The sequence below is a fragment of the Chanodichthys erythropterus genome, chromosome 3, assembly GCF_024489055.1.
Source record: "Chanodichthys erythropterus isolate Z2021 chromosome 3, ASM2448905v1, whole genome shotgun sequence".
Classification (NCBI taxonomy): domain Eukaryota; kingdom Metazoa; phylum Chordata; class Actinopteri; order Cypriniformes; family Xenocyprididae; genus Chanodichthys; species Chanodichthys erythropterus.
Genome location: NC_090223.1, coordinates 42,678,150 through 42,699,394, shown reverse-complemented (window position 1 = coordinate 42,699,394; position 21,245 = coordinate 42,678,150). Strand labels below are relative to the sequence as shown.

General features: G+C 36.5%; 3 protein-coding genes across 3 annotated transcripts; 1 reads left to right on the top strand and 2 right to left on the bottom strand.

The window, feature by feature from the left end:
- Positions 1–2,251: 2,251 nt before the first annotated feature.
- syngr3a (synaptogyrin 3a) lies at positions 2,252–9,507 on the bottom strand. The gene is made up of 4 exons (XM_067382381.1): positions 8,508–9,507; positions 6,788–7,022; positions 6,420–6,565; positions 2,252–4,328 (listed from the first exon to the last, which is right to left on the bottom strand). The coding sequence occupies exons 1-4, from the start codon at positions 8,607–8,609 to the stop codon at positions 4,125–4,127; spliced, it is 687 nt and encodes a 228-aa protein (XP_067238482.1). The 5' UTR covers positions 8,610–9,507; the 3' UTR covers positions 2,252–4,124.
- A 146-nt stretch (positions 9,508–9,653) lies between these two features.
- On the bottom strand, positions 9,654–14,189 carry gfer (growth factor, augmenter of liver regeneration (ERV1 homolog, S. cerevisiae)). Its single transcript, XM_067382382.1, has 3 exons — positions 13,978–14,189; positions 12,516–12,724; positions 9,654–12,400 (listed from the first exon to the last, which is right to left on the bottom strand). The coding sequence occupies exons 1-3, from the start codon at positions 14,185–14,187 to the stop codon at positions 12,238–12,240; spliced, it is 582 nt and encodes a 193-aa protein (XP_067238483.1). The 5' UTR covers positions 14,188–14,189; the 3' UTR covers positions 9,654–12,237.
- A 1,553-nt stretch (positions 14,190–15,742) lies between these two features.
- Positions 15,743–21,218, top strand: drg2 (developmentally regulated GTP binding protein 2). The gene is made up of 13 exons (XM_067375758.1): positions 15,743–15,868; positions 16,100–16,199; positions 16,314–16,474; positions 16,551–16,640; positions 16,739–16,799; positions 16,886–16,976; positions 17,060–17,132; positions 18,195–18,285; positions 18,366–18,463; positions 18,574–18,739; positions 19,402–19,460; positions 20,777–20,830; positions 20,922–21,218. The coding sequence occupies exons 2-13, from the start codon at positions 16,136–16,138 to the stop codon at positions 21,006–21,008; spliced, it is 1,095 nt and encodes a 364-aa protein (XP_067231859.1). The 5' UTR covers positions 15,743–15,868; positions 16,100–16,135; the 3' UTR covers positions 21,009–21,218.
- The last annotated feature ends 27 nt before the right edge of the window (positions 21,219–21,245 follow it).

Genomic DNA, 21,245 nt, shown 5'->3' with positions numbered 1-21,245 from the left:
AATGTTGGTTTGTGCTTAAATACTTTGCAACTAAACAATCAAGCCAGGGAACAAAATGCACTGCTCAGCACTCCTTAGGGCTCATGTGATTGTCTTTTCTCAGTTACACAACTACATCAGTGTGAGAAAGTTGCAGCTGCCTTCAAATATAACACCAGAGGGACATTTTGAAAGGTTGGCGGATAGGATCAGACTACAGAATGTTTTATATAAAATACCACATTAGTACAGACGGATAATTCTCTAATTTGTTTGCTTAGTTTTTTGCTGATTACCATTGTGCTTGAGCCTCTTAAATGGTTTTTCACCCTCCCATTGATTGTTGAGACTTCAGTATGCTCACCATTTCTAATCTCTCTTACAGGAACTGCTAATTGTGGCACGGCCCTGTCGCCAAAAAATTGTGATGTGTCGGGACATATCTGCAGAATAAATGCTGGTCAAACATTATCAACCTTTAGATGAATTTACTGTGGCTCCAGTCTCTGTACTTCTTCTGTTCGTTGTGTGCAACATACTCAGAAATATTTACTACAGCGATATTTAGAGGAAGATTTCATGCAAAATTACAGTTATTTTACAAAACCCTTTATTGGCATCTGTGGTTCCATGTAGAAACTTGAACATCCATGTAAACAAACGGTTCTTTACAGTGGAAAAAGGTTCTTCAGATTATTAAAATGTTCTTCACACACTAAGAAAAAAATGGTTGTTTATTGGCATTGATGGTTCCATGAAGAACCTTTAACATCCATGGAAACTTTTCAGTGCACCAAAGTTTCTTGAGCACTTACAACTAGGTTCCTTTAAGAAACCTTTCACAGAAAGCTTCTTTGGGAAACTAAAAATGGTTCTTCTATGGGATCCCTGCAAAAAACAACTTTTGGAAACTTTATTTTTAATAATGTATAGCATCGCTGCGACTGAAAATGCCCTTTAGAAATGTATTTCTAAAGGCCGTTCACACCTAATTGGCCTAATGTTTAGAGAGCCAGACTTGTAACCTGAAGGTTGTGGGTTCGAGTCTCAGTACTGGCAGGAAATGTAGGTGGTGGGAGTGAATGAACAGCACTCTCTTCCACTCTCATTACCCAAGGCACCTAACCCCCAATCGTTCCCCGGGCGCTGCAGCAAAAACAGATGCCTGCTGCTCCAGGTGTGTGTTCACTAGTGTGTGTGTGTGTACACTTGGATGGGTGAAATGCAGAGCACAAATTAGGACATTTGTGACATAATACTTGGCCACACGTCACTTTCACTTTTCACTTAAATATAAAAGAATAGCACATCACAACTTTAATGAGAAATGGAGAAACGATATTGTTGGAATCACTTTCAGAAAAAAAATTTTCTAGCTGTTGATTGATAAATACATTGACAGCCAATCAGAATCCATCCTGCTTTAGGAGCTCAAGCTTTTAAAGCGGCAGATGACAAAACTTAATTACTCACCCTCATGTCATTCTACACCCGTAAGACCTTCGTTCATCTTCAGGACACAAATTAAGACTTTTTTTATGAAATCCGAGAGCTGTGACTCGTCCATAGACAGCAATATAATCACCACTGTCAAGGTCCAGAAAGGTACTAAAGACATTGTTAAAATAGTCAAAGTGACTACACTGGTTCAACCTTAATTTTATGAAGCGACGATCATACTTTTTATGTCTGCAAAAAAAAAAAAAAACTTTCTTCAACAGTATCTTCTCTTCTGTGTCATTCTCATACGCTGTTTACGTCCAGCGCTTCCAGGTTCTACGTCAGAACGGTGGCTCAATATTGGCTGACGCTGTTCGCGCAAGCGCCACGTTGCTTTCTTGTGATGCTGACGCAGGAGCCGGTCAATAATGAGTCTGCGTTCTGGCGTGGAACCTGGAAGCGCTGGACGTAAACAGTGTATGAGAATGACTCAGAAGAGGAGATATTGTTGAATAAAGTTATTTTTGTTTTGTTTTTGCAGATACAAAAAGTATTATCGTCACTTCATAAAATTAAGGTCGAACCACTGTAGTCACTTTGACTATTTTAACTAGGTTAAATTGTTGTCTATGGAGGAGTCAGAGAGCTCTTATTTAATCAGAAATATCTTAACTTGTGTTTCGAAGATGAATGAAGGTCTTACGGGTGTGGAACGACATGAGAGCAATTAATGACAGAATTTTCATTTTTGGGTGAACTAACCCTTTACGAGTGTAGGCAGAATATCAAGGACTGACAACCTCTGTGAACATTCACTTTCGTGCGAAAGTCATTAAAGGACAAATTACAGGTGATCCACGCATGAAAAACATGTCTTTATTTTCATAATGTCTGACAACTGCAGTCCGAAGACATTCCGACTTACAACAGCAAATCTTTAGTGTACATCTTTCAATCACAAGATGGGATATATTGCCTGCAAATACAGTATGTAATATGTGTTTAAAAAGAGTCATGGACAAGGTCAAGGCATTTTTACTGATGCAAATTTTGCACTTTATCCTTCAAAGGAGTACGAATACAAAAACTAAATAAGGCTTTTAATTATACATCTCTTCATCACCTATAGTACTTGTTTAGAGGTGCAAATTTTGATCCAGCAAAACATACCTCAGTAAATGACTCCTAAATATTGGTCCATGAGGCATTTTAAGGAGTGCAGAGTTAAGTACAGGAAACACAAGACCCTGACCACTTTCACAAACATACTTCATTTACATGTTTTGAAGTACAATCACTATCATTTTTGTATGTTGCCCTATCTCTGAACACAGAAACATTACCAAAATCTACCACATATCAGACAAAGCACTGATGATGGTCACCAAACCACTTTTTTTCCCCTTTTTTTTTTTTAAACAACAGCCAACTGATGAATATCTGAAGGGTGTCCCAAACACATACACTGGCATCTACACTGCAGTTCAAATGTTTTAGGTCTGTAAAGATTTTATGAGTCTCTCATGCTCATCAAGGCTGCGTTTATTTGATCAAAAATACAATAAAAACAGTAATATTGTAAAATATTATTACAATTTAAAAGAACTGTATTCTATTTTAATAGATTTTAAAATGTAATTTATTCCTGTGATGCAAAGCTGAATTTTCAGCATCATTACTCCAGTTTTCAGTGTCACATGATCCTTCAGAAATCATTCTGATATGATTTGATGCTCAAGAAACATTTCTCATTATTATCAATGTTAAAAACAGTTGTGCTGCTTAATATTTTTTTGTAAAAACCGTGATGCATGCTTTTTAAAATTCATTGATGAATAGAAAGTTCAAAAGAGCAGCATTTATTTGAAATAGTCATTTTTGATCAATCTAATGTGTCCCTAAAAGTATTAATTTCTTTGAAAAAACCTTACTGACCGTAAACTTTTGAACAGTTGTGTATTCAAATTTACTTACCATTTGTCCAGTTTTTTTGAAATTATTCCTTAAAATATTCTTTTAAATTCTGATTAAACTTTTTAAATAACTATATATTTGTATTCTTTCTTTTAAAATTGCAACTAATCATGACTCTGATTAAAAAATAAATAAATTAATAAAAAAAACTTCTTTTTTTTTTGTTCGAAATCCACACAAAATAAAATCTTTCTTTATGTCTTAACAGGTTTAGTAGCTTCACTAAATCAAACATTGAATCAACACCATTTTTACACACCTTTGATACAGAAGACACCCTTATCTACAGCGAAACTCCACCCTCTTTTAGGAAGACCACCTCTCGCAAGCTTGCAGAACACTTAAATGTGTCAAACGTTTGGTGATTCCATGTTTCAGATATTGCACTTTATATACAGTACCCAACAGCATTATGGAAACTGAATATATAAGTTATTGTTTAGGATGCATGGCACTTAATAGCTCTCTAAATATAATACATGCAACGTAACCTTTTTCATTTTTATACAACACTGATACCCCTCAACCAGTTTCATTCCAGCTGATAAATTAACACGTAATATTCCAAACGAAAGTGAAATCACAATCAACATATTCTTGTACAGAAGTTCACAGAACGGTACTACCTATGAACATTGTCACACCACTTCAGTTTGAAGAGCAGTGCCAGTCATTCACACTGATTCTGACAGACCAATGACGTCGCACGTGGACTCTCGCTCGGCAGCGCTTCAGTAAATTGGCACCTGGTAGGTTGGGGCGGTGGAGTCCAGGTTTTCAGTGAAGGGTGGGCTCTGGTATGTGTCGTTGGGCTCGGTGGTTTTGACGGTGGGGTAGGGCTGGACGGGAGGGTTGCCATCGAGGTGCTCTGTGGTGAACAGGGTCATGTCGGTCCCTAGCAGGTACTTCTGCACCGCTCTTACAGTCGAACCAGCCTGAAATACAAAGAGAAAGCCACTCAAAGTCACATATTACTCAAGCTCATTAAAAAATAACTACTCTCAACTCAAATTTGACCAAATTTGAAGAAAGCATCCACTTTTCTTGCACTACAGTGAAATTGGTGTCAAATTAATCTAGTACTTGGCATTTAGTTGGTTCTTTTTTGTCATATGGCTAAATTTGTAAGCTTAGCAAAATGTAGAAAACATCCCAGTATTATCAAAACATTACAACAGCATTTGCAGGTCCTCAACATCATCTTGTCTATTTTGGGGCATCATTAAATATGCGCAATTCAGGCTGCGGCCCCTTTAAATCTCTCGCTCCCGACTCGCGACTGCCTTAAACAGCATAAACAAAGTTCACACAGCTAGTATAACCCTCAAAATGGATCTTTATGCAGCATGTCTAATCGCATAAGAATGTTATTTATTTGGATGTTTACATTGATTCTAATGAGTTTGAGGCTGTGCTCTGTGGCTAAAGCTAACATTACACACTGTTGGAGAGATTTATAAAGAATGAAGTTGTGTTTATGAATTATACAGACTGCAAGTGTTTAATAATGAAAATAACGACAGTCTTGTCTCCGTGAATACAGTAATAAACGATGGTAACTTTAAGCACATTTAACAGTACATTAGCAACATGCTAACGAAACATTTAGAAAGACAATTCACAAATATCACTAAAAATGTCATGTAATCATGGATCATGTCAGTTATTATTGCTCCATCTGCCATTTTGCGCTATTGTTCTTGCTTGCTTACCTAGTCTGATGATTCAGCTGTGCACAGATCCAGACGTTAATACTGGCTGACCTTGTCTAATGGCTTGAACATGGGCTGGCATATGCAAATATTGGGGTCATACATATTAATGATCCCCACTGTTATGTAACATGTTATGTTGAGATTCGCCTGTTCTTCTGAGGTCTTTTAAACAAATGAGATTTATATAAGAAGGAGGAAACAATGGAGTCTGAGACTCACTGTATGTCATTTCCATGTACTGAACTCTTGTTATTCAACTATGCTGAGGTAAATTCAATTTTTAATTCTAGGGCACCTTTAAACTGATCAAAAGGGACAGTAAAGACTTGCATTGTTACAATAAATTATCTATTAAAAAGCTATTCTTTTGAACTTCCTATTCATCAAAGAATGCTGAAATAAATGTATCGGTTTCCAGAAATATTAAGCAGCATAACTGTAACTTGTAATACATTACAAGTGACGCAAGTTATGTAATCAGATTACTTTTTGTACCTTAACAGTAACGCATTACTTTTACAAAATATCTGAGTTACTTTTTCAAAAAAGTACATTTGTTCTCCCATTTACTGACTGACAGCTCTCCTGTCGTCATGTTGAGAGAAATTGGGAGTAAGTGTAGAGGTGTTGTGTGCGCTGTGTGAACATGATGGTTATTCTGGACTAGTTCTAGAGTAAATTTGAGCGCACATTTACTCATTTATTTCTTCTCCTGTATTCTGCAATGGCAGCACAGCTGAAAGATTTGTTTGAGCTGCGCCCTCTACTGTACAGGCGTGAATTTGCATTTCCTTATTCAGGCTTATTCATTTTGTTATTATTTTGTGAAAGGGCCTTAAAAAACAGAACCAAAAATATAATTTTTTGCTGTTATAAAAACAAACAAACAGCCCAGCCCAGATGAGAAAAAGTAACGCAAAAGACACATTACTTCCATAAAAAGTAACCAACACAATTAGTTACTTTTTAAGGGAGTAACACAATATTTTAACGCATTACTTTTAATAGTATGCTTTAGTTCTGCTTTCTTACACTGTCACTGCTTCTCTCGCATCAGGACATCAGGACACATCACCAAACACTATTCTTATCCTCATTCATGGCCAGGGAAAAGGAAGTAATTCCATTACATGTTCCCAAATCCCCTGAGGGCTGAAACCAGTATGTAGAGCAAGCTAATGTCACTAAGATAGGTCATGATTTAACAACTTACTCATGTATTCATGAACTCAAAATAGTGTTCTGCAGAAATGGCGGTCACTCTCATAAAATGACAGAAAAATGTGTTTTCATTTCCATTTTCTCATTTACCCAGGTGAAGATGGAGAAGAAGGAGAAGGTTATGGCTGCTCTGGCAGCATCCGCTCCCTGATTTAAGGGCAGCTCATCTGGGGTGGTGCGTTGCCATTGGTTGGCCAAGAAGCAGAAACAAACAAACCACAAAAATGCCCAGAAACCTGCAATCATGGACAAAATACATATATTAGACTAATAATGCCAATATAGTTTACTATACTGCACACATGTTTACACAAATAGTCAAAATCACAAATAAAAGTGGTATAGTATTTCTGTGGAAATCATGAATCGCTGCCAGACCCCATGAATAATTCACAGCTTAAAAATAGCATGCAGTCACAGAGAGTCTGAGTCTGTTTTGGCTTGCTCTTATTGTTTACCTGAAAATCCAATGTCCAGCATCACTGCCTTCTTCCTGTCTTTAATACTGCTGATCTGTTGGAACTTCATGTCAAGGATAATGAAGAAAATGCAGGCTAGAAATGCTATTAGCCCAATGGTGGTCCCATAGTTGCAGGCGTTGTTGTTCTTGTTGAAAACGCAATAGAGCCTCTCGCTGCCGTGGTTGACATAGCCTTCATTTATTATGGATCCGAACACCACTATTGAGAAGATCTGCAGGGGAAAAGATAAGCATGTCTTTTTATGATAATGCTGTTAAAACCATTATAAATGACATTAAATATTTAATATACTATTACATTAAATACTATCATACTGTATAAAGGCAGCTGACATGAAGTGTCAAGCAGACGCTTCCTGTCACATGAATTACAGTTTTGATGTCTCATTAATTGACAGGCTATATCAGTACTTCAGGAAGTGCAGGAATATGTAAAATGGTGACCAGTTATAAAAGCTAAAATATATTTTAATTTCTATATTTATAAGTTATACATACATTTTAACTAAAATCTTGATGTTTGTCAACTCCCTGATTATATACACCTTAGTCTGTCTGTAGAGAAAATACATTTTATATATATATATATATATATATATATATATATATATATATATATATATATATATATATATATATATATATATATATAAATAAAACTTTTTTCATTACATTTAATGAAACTATTAAACAATTTCAAATTTACTAATGATCAGCTAAACATTATAAAATGTAGTAATGTTTGTTAATGTTCTTAATTAAAGTGATTAAATTAAAACTTACACAGTCATAATAAGATCCGCTGTATGACCATCACAATGCTATTCAATGAACATTGCTGTAATCAATACTTTCATATGTTCTGTATTAAATCTTTTATTTCTGAAAATATTTTACCTTTATTTTTATTTTATTTTATTTATTTTTTTTAGAAGAAATAAAAACACTTGACTGAAAGAGAATTTTATTGCACAAAGCAATGGTCCACGTGATGTGTTTGTCTGATGCAAAATCAAATCAAATGGAAGTAACAGTAACAGTACATGAGCGTATAGTAAAGCAACAACCAATCAGAATCGAGGAGCCGGTCATATAGAAGCAGACTGTGGCTGCGGATCATCAAACCTAGTGGGCTGCCTGTCTAAACAGCATTTCATGATCAAACACATACGATGCTCAAAATGACACATTCGCTATGTTTTTAGACACACTACAATGATGTTCTTGCTGAAAAACCTTATACTGCATGAAAAAGAAACGTTCATCGATATAATGTATATGCTATTTGAAGTCACGCCTATAGTGATAGGCCTATTTATAAATATAATACATAATAATATAGACTAATGCTATTATACACGAATTAATCTCACAGTAACAAACGAAACTACATCAAAGATTCAGGAATGAGCGCATGTATTTATATTCATTCTTTTATATGTTATTATTCTAGAAGGAATCACATGAGTAACCTCGTCACCACAGGCAAATACGCTTCATGACATCAATACGTCAAATATAAACGAAAAAATAATCTCGCATGTCGCAAAACGCATATCAATATGAGCGTCAAATTTCCCAATGACCTCGTTAAATTATTAAATGAGCGTGTGATGAAAAATTCTGGGTTATTCTCACAGACTACATTCGTCTGCTCTAGGCTGACACGACTATCTGGAGGCAAATGAATGTCTTACCCATGATAATATTCTAAGGATGGTCTGCGGCTGCTGAATAAAGGCAAAAGGGTCGAACGCAGCCCCGGCTCTGCCAGCGCCAAATGAACCCACTCCGTCCATTTTCCTCCTACTGTTATTCAGGCTCTGCTGGGCTCTTGGTCGAGGTAGGCAAACACACTCACACACACACACACTCACACACCCCACTGCCTGTCAGAGGCGTGCGCAATCTCGCTGTTACATTCTCCACAGCAACATCTACCGACTATCATGTCCTCAGCTGAGAGAGCGATAACTTCATATAGACAGGGTTGTTCAGCTTCACCAACAAGAGGCCAAATTGAACATTTCGGGCGGCATGCAGAATATAATATAGTCAGTATAGCTTTATTATAATTTCAGCCTGCACACAGTGAAGGTCCATGGGGCTATGATGAGACAAACACTGGATGCAGGGCTACACAACTAAACTGTGCACATAATGAACGTCAATAGGGTCCAGTGTTGTTTGGACCCTAATGTTTTTCAGTTTGTGTTCTGCTTAAAGTCATACAGGACTATCACAACATACTTGTGTAGGTTCATGTAACTGAGTGCAATGCTAAGACGATGCGGTCTGGCTGACAGCAAATAAGTGCATACATAAAAAGCAAGAATCATAAGGAAAGCAATGTGAGAGAATTAAGCTACAGTATTCGGTGAATAATAATTGTAGCCTATCTTCGCCACATTTGTTACTAGCAAATATGCATGCAAACGCAGGCAGTTTTGCTTACTTTAAAAAGCTTAACTTGATGCAGTTGAACATGACCCATGATTCATTGTTTTTACCCCTTCCTGTATATTATTATTAATGTAGAGACCATTGTGGTTTTCAACTAGGGGCTGGGACCCACTAGGAGACCTCAGCACACTTCCAAGGGGCCCACAAGATGACTTTTAAGGGACAGATCATCATTTACTCATTCTCAAGTTTTACCAAATCTGTATGAATTTAAGAAAATATTTTGAAGAATATGGGTAACCAAACATTTGATGGGCCACCATTGACTTACACAATATGGGAAAAAATACTATGGATTCAATGGGGCCCATCAACTGTTTGGTTACTGACAATCTTCAAAATATCATTTTTTGAATTCATCAGAAGAGAGAAACTCATACAGGTTTGGAATGGCATGAGGGTGAGTAAATTATGACAGAATTTTCTTATTGGGGTGAACAATTGCTTTAAAAGCTAAAAATGAAGCTAAAAATTAAAATGTAAGCTGAAATCATCTGTCTGTATGTATGTTTGAGGAAATTTAAAAAATGTGATTTCTAGACCTGGAAATAGCATGGAAATCTTTGAACTTTGAAAATTAGCAGCTTTATCATTATAGCAGAAGTATCAGAAACACACTATATCAAAAGTATTGGGACACCCCTCCAAATCACTGAATTCTGGTTTTCCAATCACTTCCATGGTCACAGGTGTATAAAATCAAGCACCTAGGCATGCAGACTGCTTCTACAAACATTTGTTAAAGAATCAGGAGCTCAGTGAATTCAAGCGTGGTACCGTGATAGGTTGCCACCTGTGCAAGAAGTCCATTTGTGAGATTGGGAAGCAATAGGGAACAACAGAAACTCAGCCACTAAGTAGTAGGCCACATAAAATCACAGACGCGAGGTCAGCGCATGCTGATGCACACAGTGCACAAAAGTCGCCAACTTTCTGCAGAGTCAATAGCTACAGACCTCCAAACTTTGTGTGGCCTTCAGATTAGCTCAAGAACAGTGCGTAGAGAGCTTCATGGAATGGGTTTCCATGGCCGAGCAGCTGCATCCAAGCCTTACATCACCAAGTGCAATGCAAAGCGTCAGATGCAGTGGTGTAAAGCACACCACCACTGGACTCTAGAGCAGTGGAGACATGTTCTCTGGAGTGACGAATCACGCTTCTCTGTCTGGCAGTCCAATGGACGAGTCTGGGTTTGGTGTTTGTCAGGAGAACAGTACTTGCCTGACTGCATTGTGCCAAGTGTAAAGTTTGGTGGAGGGGGATTATGGTGTGGGGTTGATTTTCAGGGGTTGGGCTTGGCCCCTTAGATCCAGTGAAAGGAACTCTTAATGCTTCAGCATACCAAGACATTTTGGACAATTTCATGCTCCTAACTTTGTGGGAACAGTTTGGAAATGGCCCCTTCCTGTTCCAACATGACTGTGCACCAGTGCACAAAGCAAAGTCCATAAAGACATGGATGAGCGAATTTAGTGCGGAGGAACTTGAGTGGCCTGCACAGAGTCCTGACCTCAACCCCACAGAACACCTTTGGGATGAATTAGAGCGGAGACTGTGAGCCAGGCCTTCATCAGTGCCTGACCTCACTTCTAGAAGAATGATCAAAACTTCCCACAAACACACACCTAAACCTTGTGGAAAAACTTCCCCGAAGAGTTGAAGCTGTTATAGTTGCAAAGGGTGGGCCAACTCCATATTAAACCCTACCGTTTAAGAATGGGATGTCATTAAAGTTCATGTGCACGTAAAGGCAGGCATCCCAAAACTTTTGGCAATATAGTGTATCTTTGGGCAGGGGGTCCAAATATTGTCTTTGATAATGAGGGGCCTTGGAGTCAAAAAAGTTGAGAACCACTGCTCTAAACAACTAGAACATTTTTATTTCTATCTGTGGAACAAAGTTCATTCAGTTACCTCTGGGCTGTTTACATCCACCGAGAGATCAACCATTCCAAAAAAGTATGGGCTGTAACGCCATAGTCTTGTAGACAGACAAACTATTGATTAAAAGTACAATTTAGACATTTGTATATTAATAAAAAATTATATCAGTTAGAACAATGTTTAAACTGTTAGTTCACCCAAAATGAAAATTCTGTCATTAATTTCTCACCCTCATGTCGTTCTACACCCGTAAGACCTTCGTTCATCTTCAAAACACAAATTAAGATATTTTTGTGAGGCCTCTATTGCAAGTAAGTTAATTTCCTTTTTCAATGCCCAGAATGGTACTAAAAACATATTTAAAACAGTTCATGTAACTACAGAGGTTGAACTTTAATGTCATGAAGCGACGAGAATGCTTTTTGTGCGACAAAAAAACAAAATAGCGACTTTATTCAACAATATCTAGTGATGGGCGATTTCAAAACACTGCTTCATGAAGCTTCGAAGCTTTACGAATCTTTTGTTTCGAATCAGTGGTTCAGAGCGCATATCAAACTGCCAAAGTCATGTGAACCATTGAAGTTTCAAAACACTTATGATGTAAGGAAGCCTCGTTTACTGAATTCGTGTAATTTTTGGCGCTCTGAACCACTGATTCGAAACAAAAGACTCGTAAAGCTTCAACCTTAAATATTAAGGTTGAACCACTGTAGTCAGATAAACTGTTTTAAATATGTATTTATGTAATATGTATGTATTCTTTCTGAGTGTTTGAAAGTGTAAATTAACTTGCTGGCAATGCAGGCCTCCTTGAGCCATCGGATTTTATTAAAAAATATCTTAATTTGTGTTCTGAAGATGAATGAAGGTCTTACGGTTGTGGAACGACATGAGGGTGAGTAATAAATGACATTATTTTAATTTTTGGGTGAACTAATCCAACAGTGCAAAGTCAACATGTACATGTCTATGCATGACTCCTGAATGGCCCTGCGACCTGTATTTGTTGCAACAAAAATGACAGGTCCACAGAATCAGTATGTGACTATATTTAGTTCATGACCGTGTTGGAGATTTTCAGTCACAAGAACCATCTTTCCAGCCATCTCGCCATCGCTCATCCACCCTGCTGCAGTCAAACTCCGGCTTGCCTAACCGGGTGTTGATGTCATTATGGAGGCGACACAGCCACTGCGAGAGGTTGTGCCGGCTGCTAGCGTCTGGTTGATTTGATTTCAATCTGATAAGAGACAAGATCATTGAAACACATACTAGCAAACATAAACGTAAACATTGCAATGCTTCTGCTAAAATGTACAAACATAAAAACCACAACAAATATAAATGATGAAAACCTTGATCTCAGGTCCTCTGCACATTCATCACACGGGAAAACCTTTGAGAAGAGGTTGATGAACTGCGTCATCTCCCCCTGTTGTTCTGTGGTCGGTGTGTCTGGATAATATGCAGCCATAGTGTGAAGAAAAGACCATGAGCTCCTGCCCAGTTCCTCTCTGTCCAGAGGGCATTCAACAGGCTTAGTTTCCTCCACCGCCCTGCTCTCCTGTTCAAATATCATATGATTGTTTACTGTGAGGGACCTGTAAACAATAGCAACTGTCTTAGCACAACATTACTGTGTTGAACCCATGACCTAGGGTTGGTGCCATGCTTTGGCAGCTGAACTATTGTTCTATAATGATAACTCTGTTTGGGATGGTAACTAATATGACAATGTTGATATGTTTGATCTTGGCGGACATGATCTGCTACGCCGCTGCTGGGACTTGCTATATATACACACATGACATGCTGCTACTGTACAGTATAGCATACATGAATTTCCCATAGCAGATCTACACAGGTGGAGCTGGGGAAGGTGGAGGGTTTCAGAAAGTGTGCTGCTCTGCTATTGCAAACATTGACCAGTATTTGAAGAGTTAGCGTTTCATGACAGATCTTTCTTGACAAGTAACTATAACCATGACTGGCTTCTTTTACCAATTGGTTCAGTGTAACTATGGTTCCTATAAAACCGTTTTTGACTCGAAGCCCTCCGACGAAATATTCAAAGGCTCCCTCCCCCACAGGCTCAGATATTTCTAATGTAATTAATCTGCTAACTTTCAAACTACTTTTATTAAGAAAAACTGAGAGTATTGATGTATTGAATAAATAAATCACAATTCATTTTGTGATTCCAAAAGTTTCAAGAATTGTATGTATAAAACAAAACAGTTACAGAGGGGGTAAAATAGAAATATGGTTTCGGTTTAAATCTTAGTTTTATGTGTTTTTTAGCATTTTAATTTATGTTAAGAGTTTGATTATTTTACATATTTATTTTATTATTATATTTATATTTTATAACACTATAATTATTTTATTATTATTATTATCATATACTGATAAGTAATCCTGCAACCCCCTTGGAAGTTTACTGAGGCCCCCTGGTTGAGAAGCACTGCAAAAAACTATTGAATTTACTTATTATAATAGTATTGTAGCAGCCAATATATTTAGAAAGTACAACTAAAACTGTCATTAAAAATAGATTCCATTACTCCCCTAAAATAGATGATTTATTATAAATTTATGACAAAATATACCATAGTTATTGCTACATTTAGTAAAACTATAGTACGAGAAAGGAAAGATTAATGTCATTCTAAAATGTCAAAAATCCTTCACCGATACAATTGTACTGAAAGTCTGTATAAGTTCAGCAAAGATGTATCCATTTTGTTTTCACAGATATTATACATTTAAAACTGTTGTTTCGCTGTCAGAGATCAATAACGTTACTCCACTGTTCACCTGCACTGAGACTGAGGACGTCTGTTTCTGCAACTTCATCCATGATTTAAAATCCGTACACGCTCGGCACGGTTTCTTTTTCGGTTCTCCGGCAGTGGTCTGATCTTTACTCGTACTGTCCTCAGCTGGTCTGTTGACCAAGGGGAAAGGGAAACCCTCCATACCAGTGTTGTTACTCGTGGAAGATCGCGACCCGGCAGAGGCTGCCATGTTTAACATCGCACGATGTGCTATATACTACCAGGGTTGCCAGATCTCCGTAATAAACCCAGCCCAAGCGAATCTAGTCCAAATATCAAAACCTGTCGTAAAATATGGCACTCCTATACCCCAAATACATGTTACATTGTTGTGCATTACATCTAATTTCAAATCACTATAGACGTAAATTATAAACACAATATGTTTTCATAAATAAAATGATCTTACCTTAAAGGCTTAGTTCACCCAAAAATGAAAATTCTGTCATTAATTACTCACCCTCATGTCGTTCCACACCCGTTAGACCTTCGTTAATCTTCAGAACACAAATTATTATTTTAGTTGAAATCCGATGGCTCAGTGAGGCCTTCATAGGGAGCAATGACATTTCCTCTCTCAAGATCCATTAATGTACTAAAAACATATTTAAATCGGTTCATGTGAGTACAGTGGTTCAATATTAATATTATAAAGCGACGAGAATATTCTTGGAGCACCAAAAAAAATAAAATAATAACGACTTATATAGTGATGGCCGATTTCAAAACACTGCTTCAGGAAGCATCGGAGCATAAATGAATCAGTGTATTGAATCTGCTGTTCGGAGCGCCAAAGTCATGTGATTTCAGCCGTTGGCAGTTTGAATTTTCATTTTTGGGTGAACTAGCTCTTTAAGACTGACAGCTGGTGACCAAAATCGTTAAGTGGGGTTAGTTAGCCTTTATTTGATAGTGAACTATTTACAGTTTTGCTGGTCATATATTTCTTCTCCCTACCAGTCTAGTGCAGTTTTATACGGAGCCCTGGACATGACTTGCAGGGGAAAAATAATAGGCTAAATCCATAATCGATTTTGTCCCCTCAATTTACTAAAACGTGTGCATGATTTACTATTTTGTTCCCTCGATTTATACATCATGCTCATAATTTTTAAAACGAGGAAACAAATTAGTAAATAGTGCACACAAATTAGTAAATCGAGGGAATGAATTAGTAAATCGTGCGCATGATTTAATTTTTTTTCTTGCATGTCATGTGCGGGGCTCCGTAGTTTTATATTGGGTAGAGTGAAATATTTTAATATAAGCATTTCAATAAAATTTTCAATCCTGGGGGAAAATAAATCCGTGGCAACAGTTTAAAAGAACACCGCAGGAAAACAGCGGAATTGGCAACCTTGTCCCATGTGAACGAATCGTTCTTTTGAGTCGGTTCTTCTGAATGAGCAAATTCATGAACGACGATATATACCTTCACCTGGCGTTCCTAGAATGTTATTCCACGACTGTATGCAAGGGACCAAATTCCTAAGTAAATACGTGATGACTTGAAATAATCACTAAATCGGTGTTGTGAAACGACTGTTCAAATGAACCGATTCGCAGAAATCAGTCAGAATTGAATTCCAACCACTGTTATGCATGATAGGAACGATTGTTGTTAACCACGTGTTGGTCTTGTGTAAATTATCCACAGTATAGCATCAACGGTAAAAATATAACATGACATATCACAATAAATGTAAGCGCTGTATTTAAAAAACAAAAACAAACAAAAAAAAAAAACACGTTCAGGAGTTAAAAACGAAAGAATTAGTTTCACACCGGAGCAATTTCTGTGCCGCACTGTCCACCAGCGAGTGGTGACGTCACCAGCAGTCCATGCCGCAGACTTCGGGCTGCACAAAACTGTAATTATTACAGCATTTACTCTTTTAAATACACGAGTGACAATCTATAATACTTTCTGAAGTGTTGAATTGATACATATAGCCATTTGGTACAATATTTGTGTGACTTATCAATCTGCAACAGTGTTTTAATAAGTTTGATGTAAGTGCCTACTAGCTTAGCTTACTACTGACAACGTAGCTAGAGAACAGATGGACGTGCCTGATTTCATACTACTGTTATGTTCACAGGCTTCACATTAGGAAATATACCACACTTCATTGACAATGGGGATTCTGGAAAAGATAGCGGAGATAGAGAGAGAAATCTCTCGAACGCAGAAGAATAAAGGTAAGGCAAGAAAGAGACCCTGCCTGCTTTAAATGTCCAGTGGGCCTTTTGTTGCTTTGTGTCTGCTTACTCTTCATCAGTTAAATTCTGATTAGTTCCACACTTGTTTTGCAGCAACTGAGTACCATCTGGGTTTACTGAAAGCCAAGCTAGCCAAGTACAGAGCCCAGCTTCTGGAGCCCTCAAAATCAGCTGGAGCCAAAGGTGAAGGCTTTGATGTTATGAAATCTGGCGATGCTAGAGTGGCTCTGATTGGGTTCCCCTCCGTTGGCAAGGTAACAATGACACCAACTGTGCCATATTGTATTTATGATGGTCAAGACATGCTCTAATTTATGGTATTTCCTGTAGTCTACCTTTCTCAGTTTAATGACATCAACAGAAAGTGAAGCGGCTTCATATGAGTTCACCACCTTGACCTGCATTCCTGGTGTCATTGAGGTATCACTCATGTTAAAATATTTCTCTTTCATCTGTCTTTGTTTATATCTTATTTCTGTTATTATAGTATTATAAATATCATATACATTCCATTCTAGTACAAAGGTGCCAACATACAGCTGCTGGATTTGCCTGGTATCATTGAAGGGGCTGCACAAGGTATGTTCATGTGTAATCTACATTTTTATATGAATTTTCATATTGACATATTAAATGTGTGAAATTCATGTGTTCTTGTTTCAAAGGTAAGGGCAGAGGTAGACAGGTCATTGCTGTGGCCAGAACTGCGGATGTGGTCATCATGATGTTGGACGCAACGAAAGGAGAGGTTCAGAGGTGAGTTGAAACATGAAGTCTTTGGATAATGTTTGCAATATTTGCACTATTGTTCTGTTTGACGATTGTCGTTTGTTCTTCAGGGAACTTCTGGAAAAAGAACTTGAATCTGTTGGCATTAGACTCAACCGGCCCAAACCAAATATCTATTTTAAGGTTAGTGTTTCAGATTGTCTACTGACTAACATGCACTTCAAATTTAGTATTTTATTTTGTTGAGTCTCATCCATTAATTTCAGTCCGCTTTACTCACCAAAATACATTATAATTTTTTAGTTGACAATAATATTCAAAAGACAAAAGTGTCAAGCTTGACCTTTTAAAAACATTTGCACTTTTCAAAAGTTTGGTTCATTAGTTAACTGAATTAGTTAACATGAACTAATAATGAACTGCACTTATACAGCATTTATTAATCTTTGTTAATGTTAATTTCAACATTTACTAATGCATTATTAATATCTTGTTAACATTAGTTAACACTAACATGTACAAACAACGAACAAATGTATTTTCATTAACTATCGTTAACGAAGATTAGTAAATACAGTAACAAATGTATTGCTCATGGTTAGTTCATGTTAGTTAATCCATTAACTAATGTTTAACTAATGAACCTTATTGTTACTGGAAAAGTGTTTTTTTTTTTTCATTAAGAACGTATTGATCAAAAGTGACAGTAAAGACATTTATAATGTTAATTTCAGAGAATTGCTGTTCTTTTGAACTTTATTCATCACAGAATCCTTAAAATTTAGCACCGTTTCAACAAACATATTAAGCAGCACAGCACAACTGTTTTCAACAAAATATTGTTTCTTGAGCAGCAAATCACCATATTATTATTATTTCTGAAGGTTCATGTGACACTGAAGACTCGTAATGATGCTGAAAACTCAGCTTTAACATCACAGGAATAAAATATATTTTAAATGGTAATATTTCACAATGGTTCCTTTTTTTTTTGATCAAATAAATGCAACATTGGTGAACATAAGAGACTTATTTCAAGAACATTAAAAAACTTTTGAACCATAGTGTATAAGCACATCATTGTGTCAAACATAACGATTTAGCAATTTGAAGCACTACATGTGAAAATGTCCTTTTGAAAAACTGAGCTTCAGAAATACTGAGACTGCAGGATCACACACAGATATCCTGAAACATTCCTCTTGCATATTTTATCTGTTCACATGTGAAATATCTGTTTTTCAGCCTAAAAAAGGAGGTGGCTTATCGTACAATTCAACGGTTCCTCTCACACACTGCTCTGAGAAGCTTGTTCAGCTCATTCTCCATGAGTACAGTATCCTTTTGCCTAGTTTAGTCACTTTGTTTAATTTTCCTCCAATGATAAGTGACACGTCTACCTTAACACGACTGCAGAAATCTTCAATGCTGAGGTTTTGTTCAGAGAGGACAGCACTCCAGATGAGTTTATTGATGTCATTGTGGGCAACAGAGTATACATGCCTTGCTTATATGTGAGTGTAGATATATTTCAATTCAAGTATCAGCCTAATGCAAAGCTTCTCTGATTGAAAAGTATGTTGGCAAATTTGAAAATGATTATTAATTATTAATCTTATTACAGGTGTACAACAAAGTGGATCAGATTTCTATCGAGGAAGTGGATCGTCTGGCTCATAAAGCTAACAGTGTAGTCATCAGTTGTGGCATGAAACTGAATCTAGATTACCTCCTTGAGCAGTTATGGGAATACCTGGCTCTGATCTGCATATATACCAAGAAGAGAGGAGGTGTGCCTTTTTTGTCCTCATATTTTAGTTATTTAAATTTTTAGGGGGGTTTCACACTAGAGCAGTGCTTTTCATATTTAAAGGCCTCCCTCTATTTACTGTATGTCTGCTTTAATTATGACAAAGCTGCTTGTTTTGTATTGATATGTTAAATTAATGAACCTTTTTAGCATTTTAATTGAGATTAGAGTGATTTATTAGAGTTTTTAGTGTAAATCAAGTCAGTTTGGCATCAGATTTTGGTTCATTTTGGTGGGGAAGCTTTTTTCCATCTGCTGGAAAAGGTGGGCTGGATTAAGGTTCACATTTGGTGTTGAAGCATTCCTCCTAAATTTAAATCTTAACTTCAATTTAGGAAGTTTCCCTTCACATAAGAATTGAGCGAGTGCTACGTTTCTTTGCTGTACAGTACTTTTTACAAAGTATTAACTAAAGGATTTTATTTTAGTTCTAGTTAAGCAGTTATCTATATAATTTAAAGAATAATATGGGTGGTTTTCAACCCAAGGTTATAATAGGGGATCTGTACTGAAAAAGCCTATTTTGAAGAGGTACATTGGTTTCCTGTTAAAAAAAATTAAATCCAGTACAGTATAGATATTTGAATTTCTATAATTGTTTATGTTCCTCAATCTTTACCCTCTTTTTTTATTGTTGTGTAGAACGACCAGATTTTGGTGACCCTATAATCATGAGACGAGGAGCTTCAGTTGAACATGTGGTATGTCTCTGTTTTGTTGTCCTGTGTTACCTGTAACTTTATTTATGTTACATAGCGGTCAATACTCCACGCACCTTTAACCAAAATATTTTTTCATATTTGTTCATTTAAAAAAAAACAACAACGCATGATTAATGAAATGTTGTGCACTTTGGAAAAATATTTGTATACCTGAATATCTGTTTTATATGCTGTCTTAACTAAATCCTCATACACGTATACAGTCAAACCAAAATATATTCAGACACCTTGAAAATTTCATTCATTATTACAGTTTAATCACTACAGTTTAAAAAAAATGACATATGACAAGATCTCAGAGTTAAAGAAAAAAATATTCTTAATTATGTCAGATAACACTGAAGCAAAACATGGTCAGGTCAAAGTGTCTGAATAATTTACTGGTAGTCCACTGTATGAAGAATTTTTGGTATAATATGACACAGTTGACTTTATTTTGCTATCCTCACTTACATAAATGAACTATAGTGTCCTGAACCCATTAGTAAAAATATATCAAAAATGTCTGAATAATTTTTTACCATCAAAATAAAGGAAAATATTTAATATTTTTTAAATATGAGGGAAGAACAAAACATTAAACTTGGTTAAGGTGTTTATCTGGCAAAATTATTTGGCAAAATAGGGGTAAACTATAGCAAAAAGTTTTATTTTACTATGACAGCCTGGCCATAAGTTATATCTACACAATTCTGTGTGCTTCATTGTCTTATAAATTGACTCCAAGCACAACTACACAATATGCTTACAAAATCTGTAACACTTTTTTTTAACAATAATTTGTATAAAGTGTGAAGATGTCAATTTTCCTAGGCTGGACATCACTTTTGGACACTCTCTCTCTCTCTCTCTCTCTCTCTCTCTCTCTCTCTCTCTCTCTCTCTCTCTCTCTCTATCTGTCTGTCTGTCTATCTTCCCTCCCATTGAGATAAAAATCTCTTCTACCAGGGAGCCCTGGCCAAAATGGCAGCACACAAAGTTTCGAACAAAAATATTTAAAAAAACACACAAAACGAAAAAGTCCTGTCCAGCACTCATACCTACAATTCTTAATAATAAAATATATAAATATTAAGTAAAACATTCTTTCAAATAAGACTCCAAAAGGTTTCTAAGAATATCTATATGTCAATGTCTTGTATGAAGTATCCATCAGGTCTGTGTTGCAAAGCCAACTATGGGTGCAAGCTTCGTCATTACCAATAGAGTTCGATGGAACTTCTGATCATAGTTGACTAACGATGCTTTTGGAAAACGCACCCCAGATTGATGATTGCTCCTCTTATTTCTTCCAGTGTCACAGAATCCACAGGACATTAGCTAGCCAGTTCAAGTACGCACTTGTTTGGGTAAGATTCTCCTTCACCTGAAGAGAAACATACTCTTGCTTTTGTTCTGAATGGGCTTGTCTTCAAAACCTACTGTCTTTTTGCACCACAGGGAACAAGCACAAAGTACAGTCCTCAGAGAGTAGGACTGACACACATCATGGAACACGAGGATGTCATTCAGATCGTGAAGAAATAAAATCTAGTCTTCAGATCCACTACAGTATCAACGGAACATTGGATACATGCATAACAGAAAAGTTTTCTGTTAACAGCTGCAATTTTTCTCAGAACTTTATGGAAAAACCTGTGGTCATCAGTTAAAAAGTGATTTTGTTAATGAAAATCATCCTGACAAAACCATTCAAATAAATATTCAGATCTTTGTTCTTATTTGAGCCTTTTATAATGTTATTTTTTTTAACTGTTAAGTCTG

Coding starts and splice junctions, on each gene's coding strand:
- gfer (XM_067382382.1), bottom strand. CDS start 14,187: ATGGCAGCCTCTGCCGGGTCGCGATCTTCCACGAGTAACAACACTGGT. Junction 12,725..13,977: donor CGTCCTCAGTCTCAGTGCAG/GTGAACAGTGGA, acceptor ATATTTGAACAG/GAGAGCAGGGCGGTGGAGGA. Junction 12,401..12,515: donor GCAGAGGACCTGAGATCAAG/GTTTTCATCATT, acceptor GTCTCTTATCAG/ATTGAAATCAAATCAACCAG.
- syngr3a (XM_067382381.1), bottom strand. CDS start 8,609: ATGGACGGAGTGGGTTCATTTGGCGCTGGCAGAGCCGGGGCTGCGTTC. Junction 7,023..8,507: donor TCCTTAGAATATTATCATGG/GTAAGACATTCA, acceptor TTTCCCCTGCAG/ATCTTCTCAATAGTGGTGTT. Junction 4,329..6,419: donor TCTTCTCCATCTTCACCTGG/GTAAATGAGAAA, acceptor TTTGTATTTCAG/GCTGGTTCGACTGTAAGAGC.
- drg2 (XM_067375758.1), top strand. CDS start 16,136: ATGGGGATTCTGGAAAAGATAGCGGAGATAGAGAGAGAAATCTCTCGA. Junction 18,740..19,401: donor ATATACCAAGAAGAGAGGAG/GTGTGCCTTTTT, acceptor ATTGTTGTGTAG/AACGACCAGATTTTGGTGAC. Junction 20,831..20,921: donor TCAAGTACGCACTTGTTTGG/GTAAGATTCTCC, acceptor TTTGCACCACAG/GGAACAAGCACAAAGTACAG.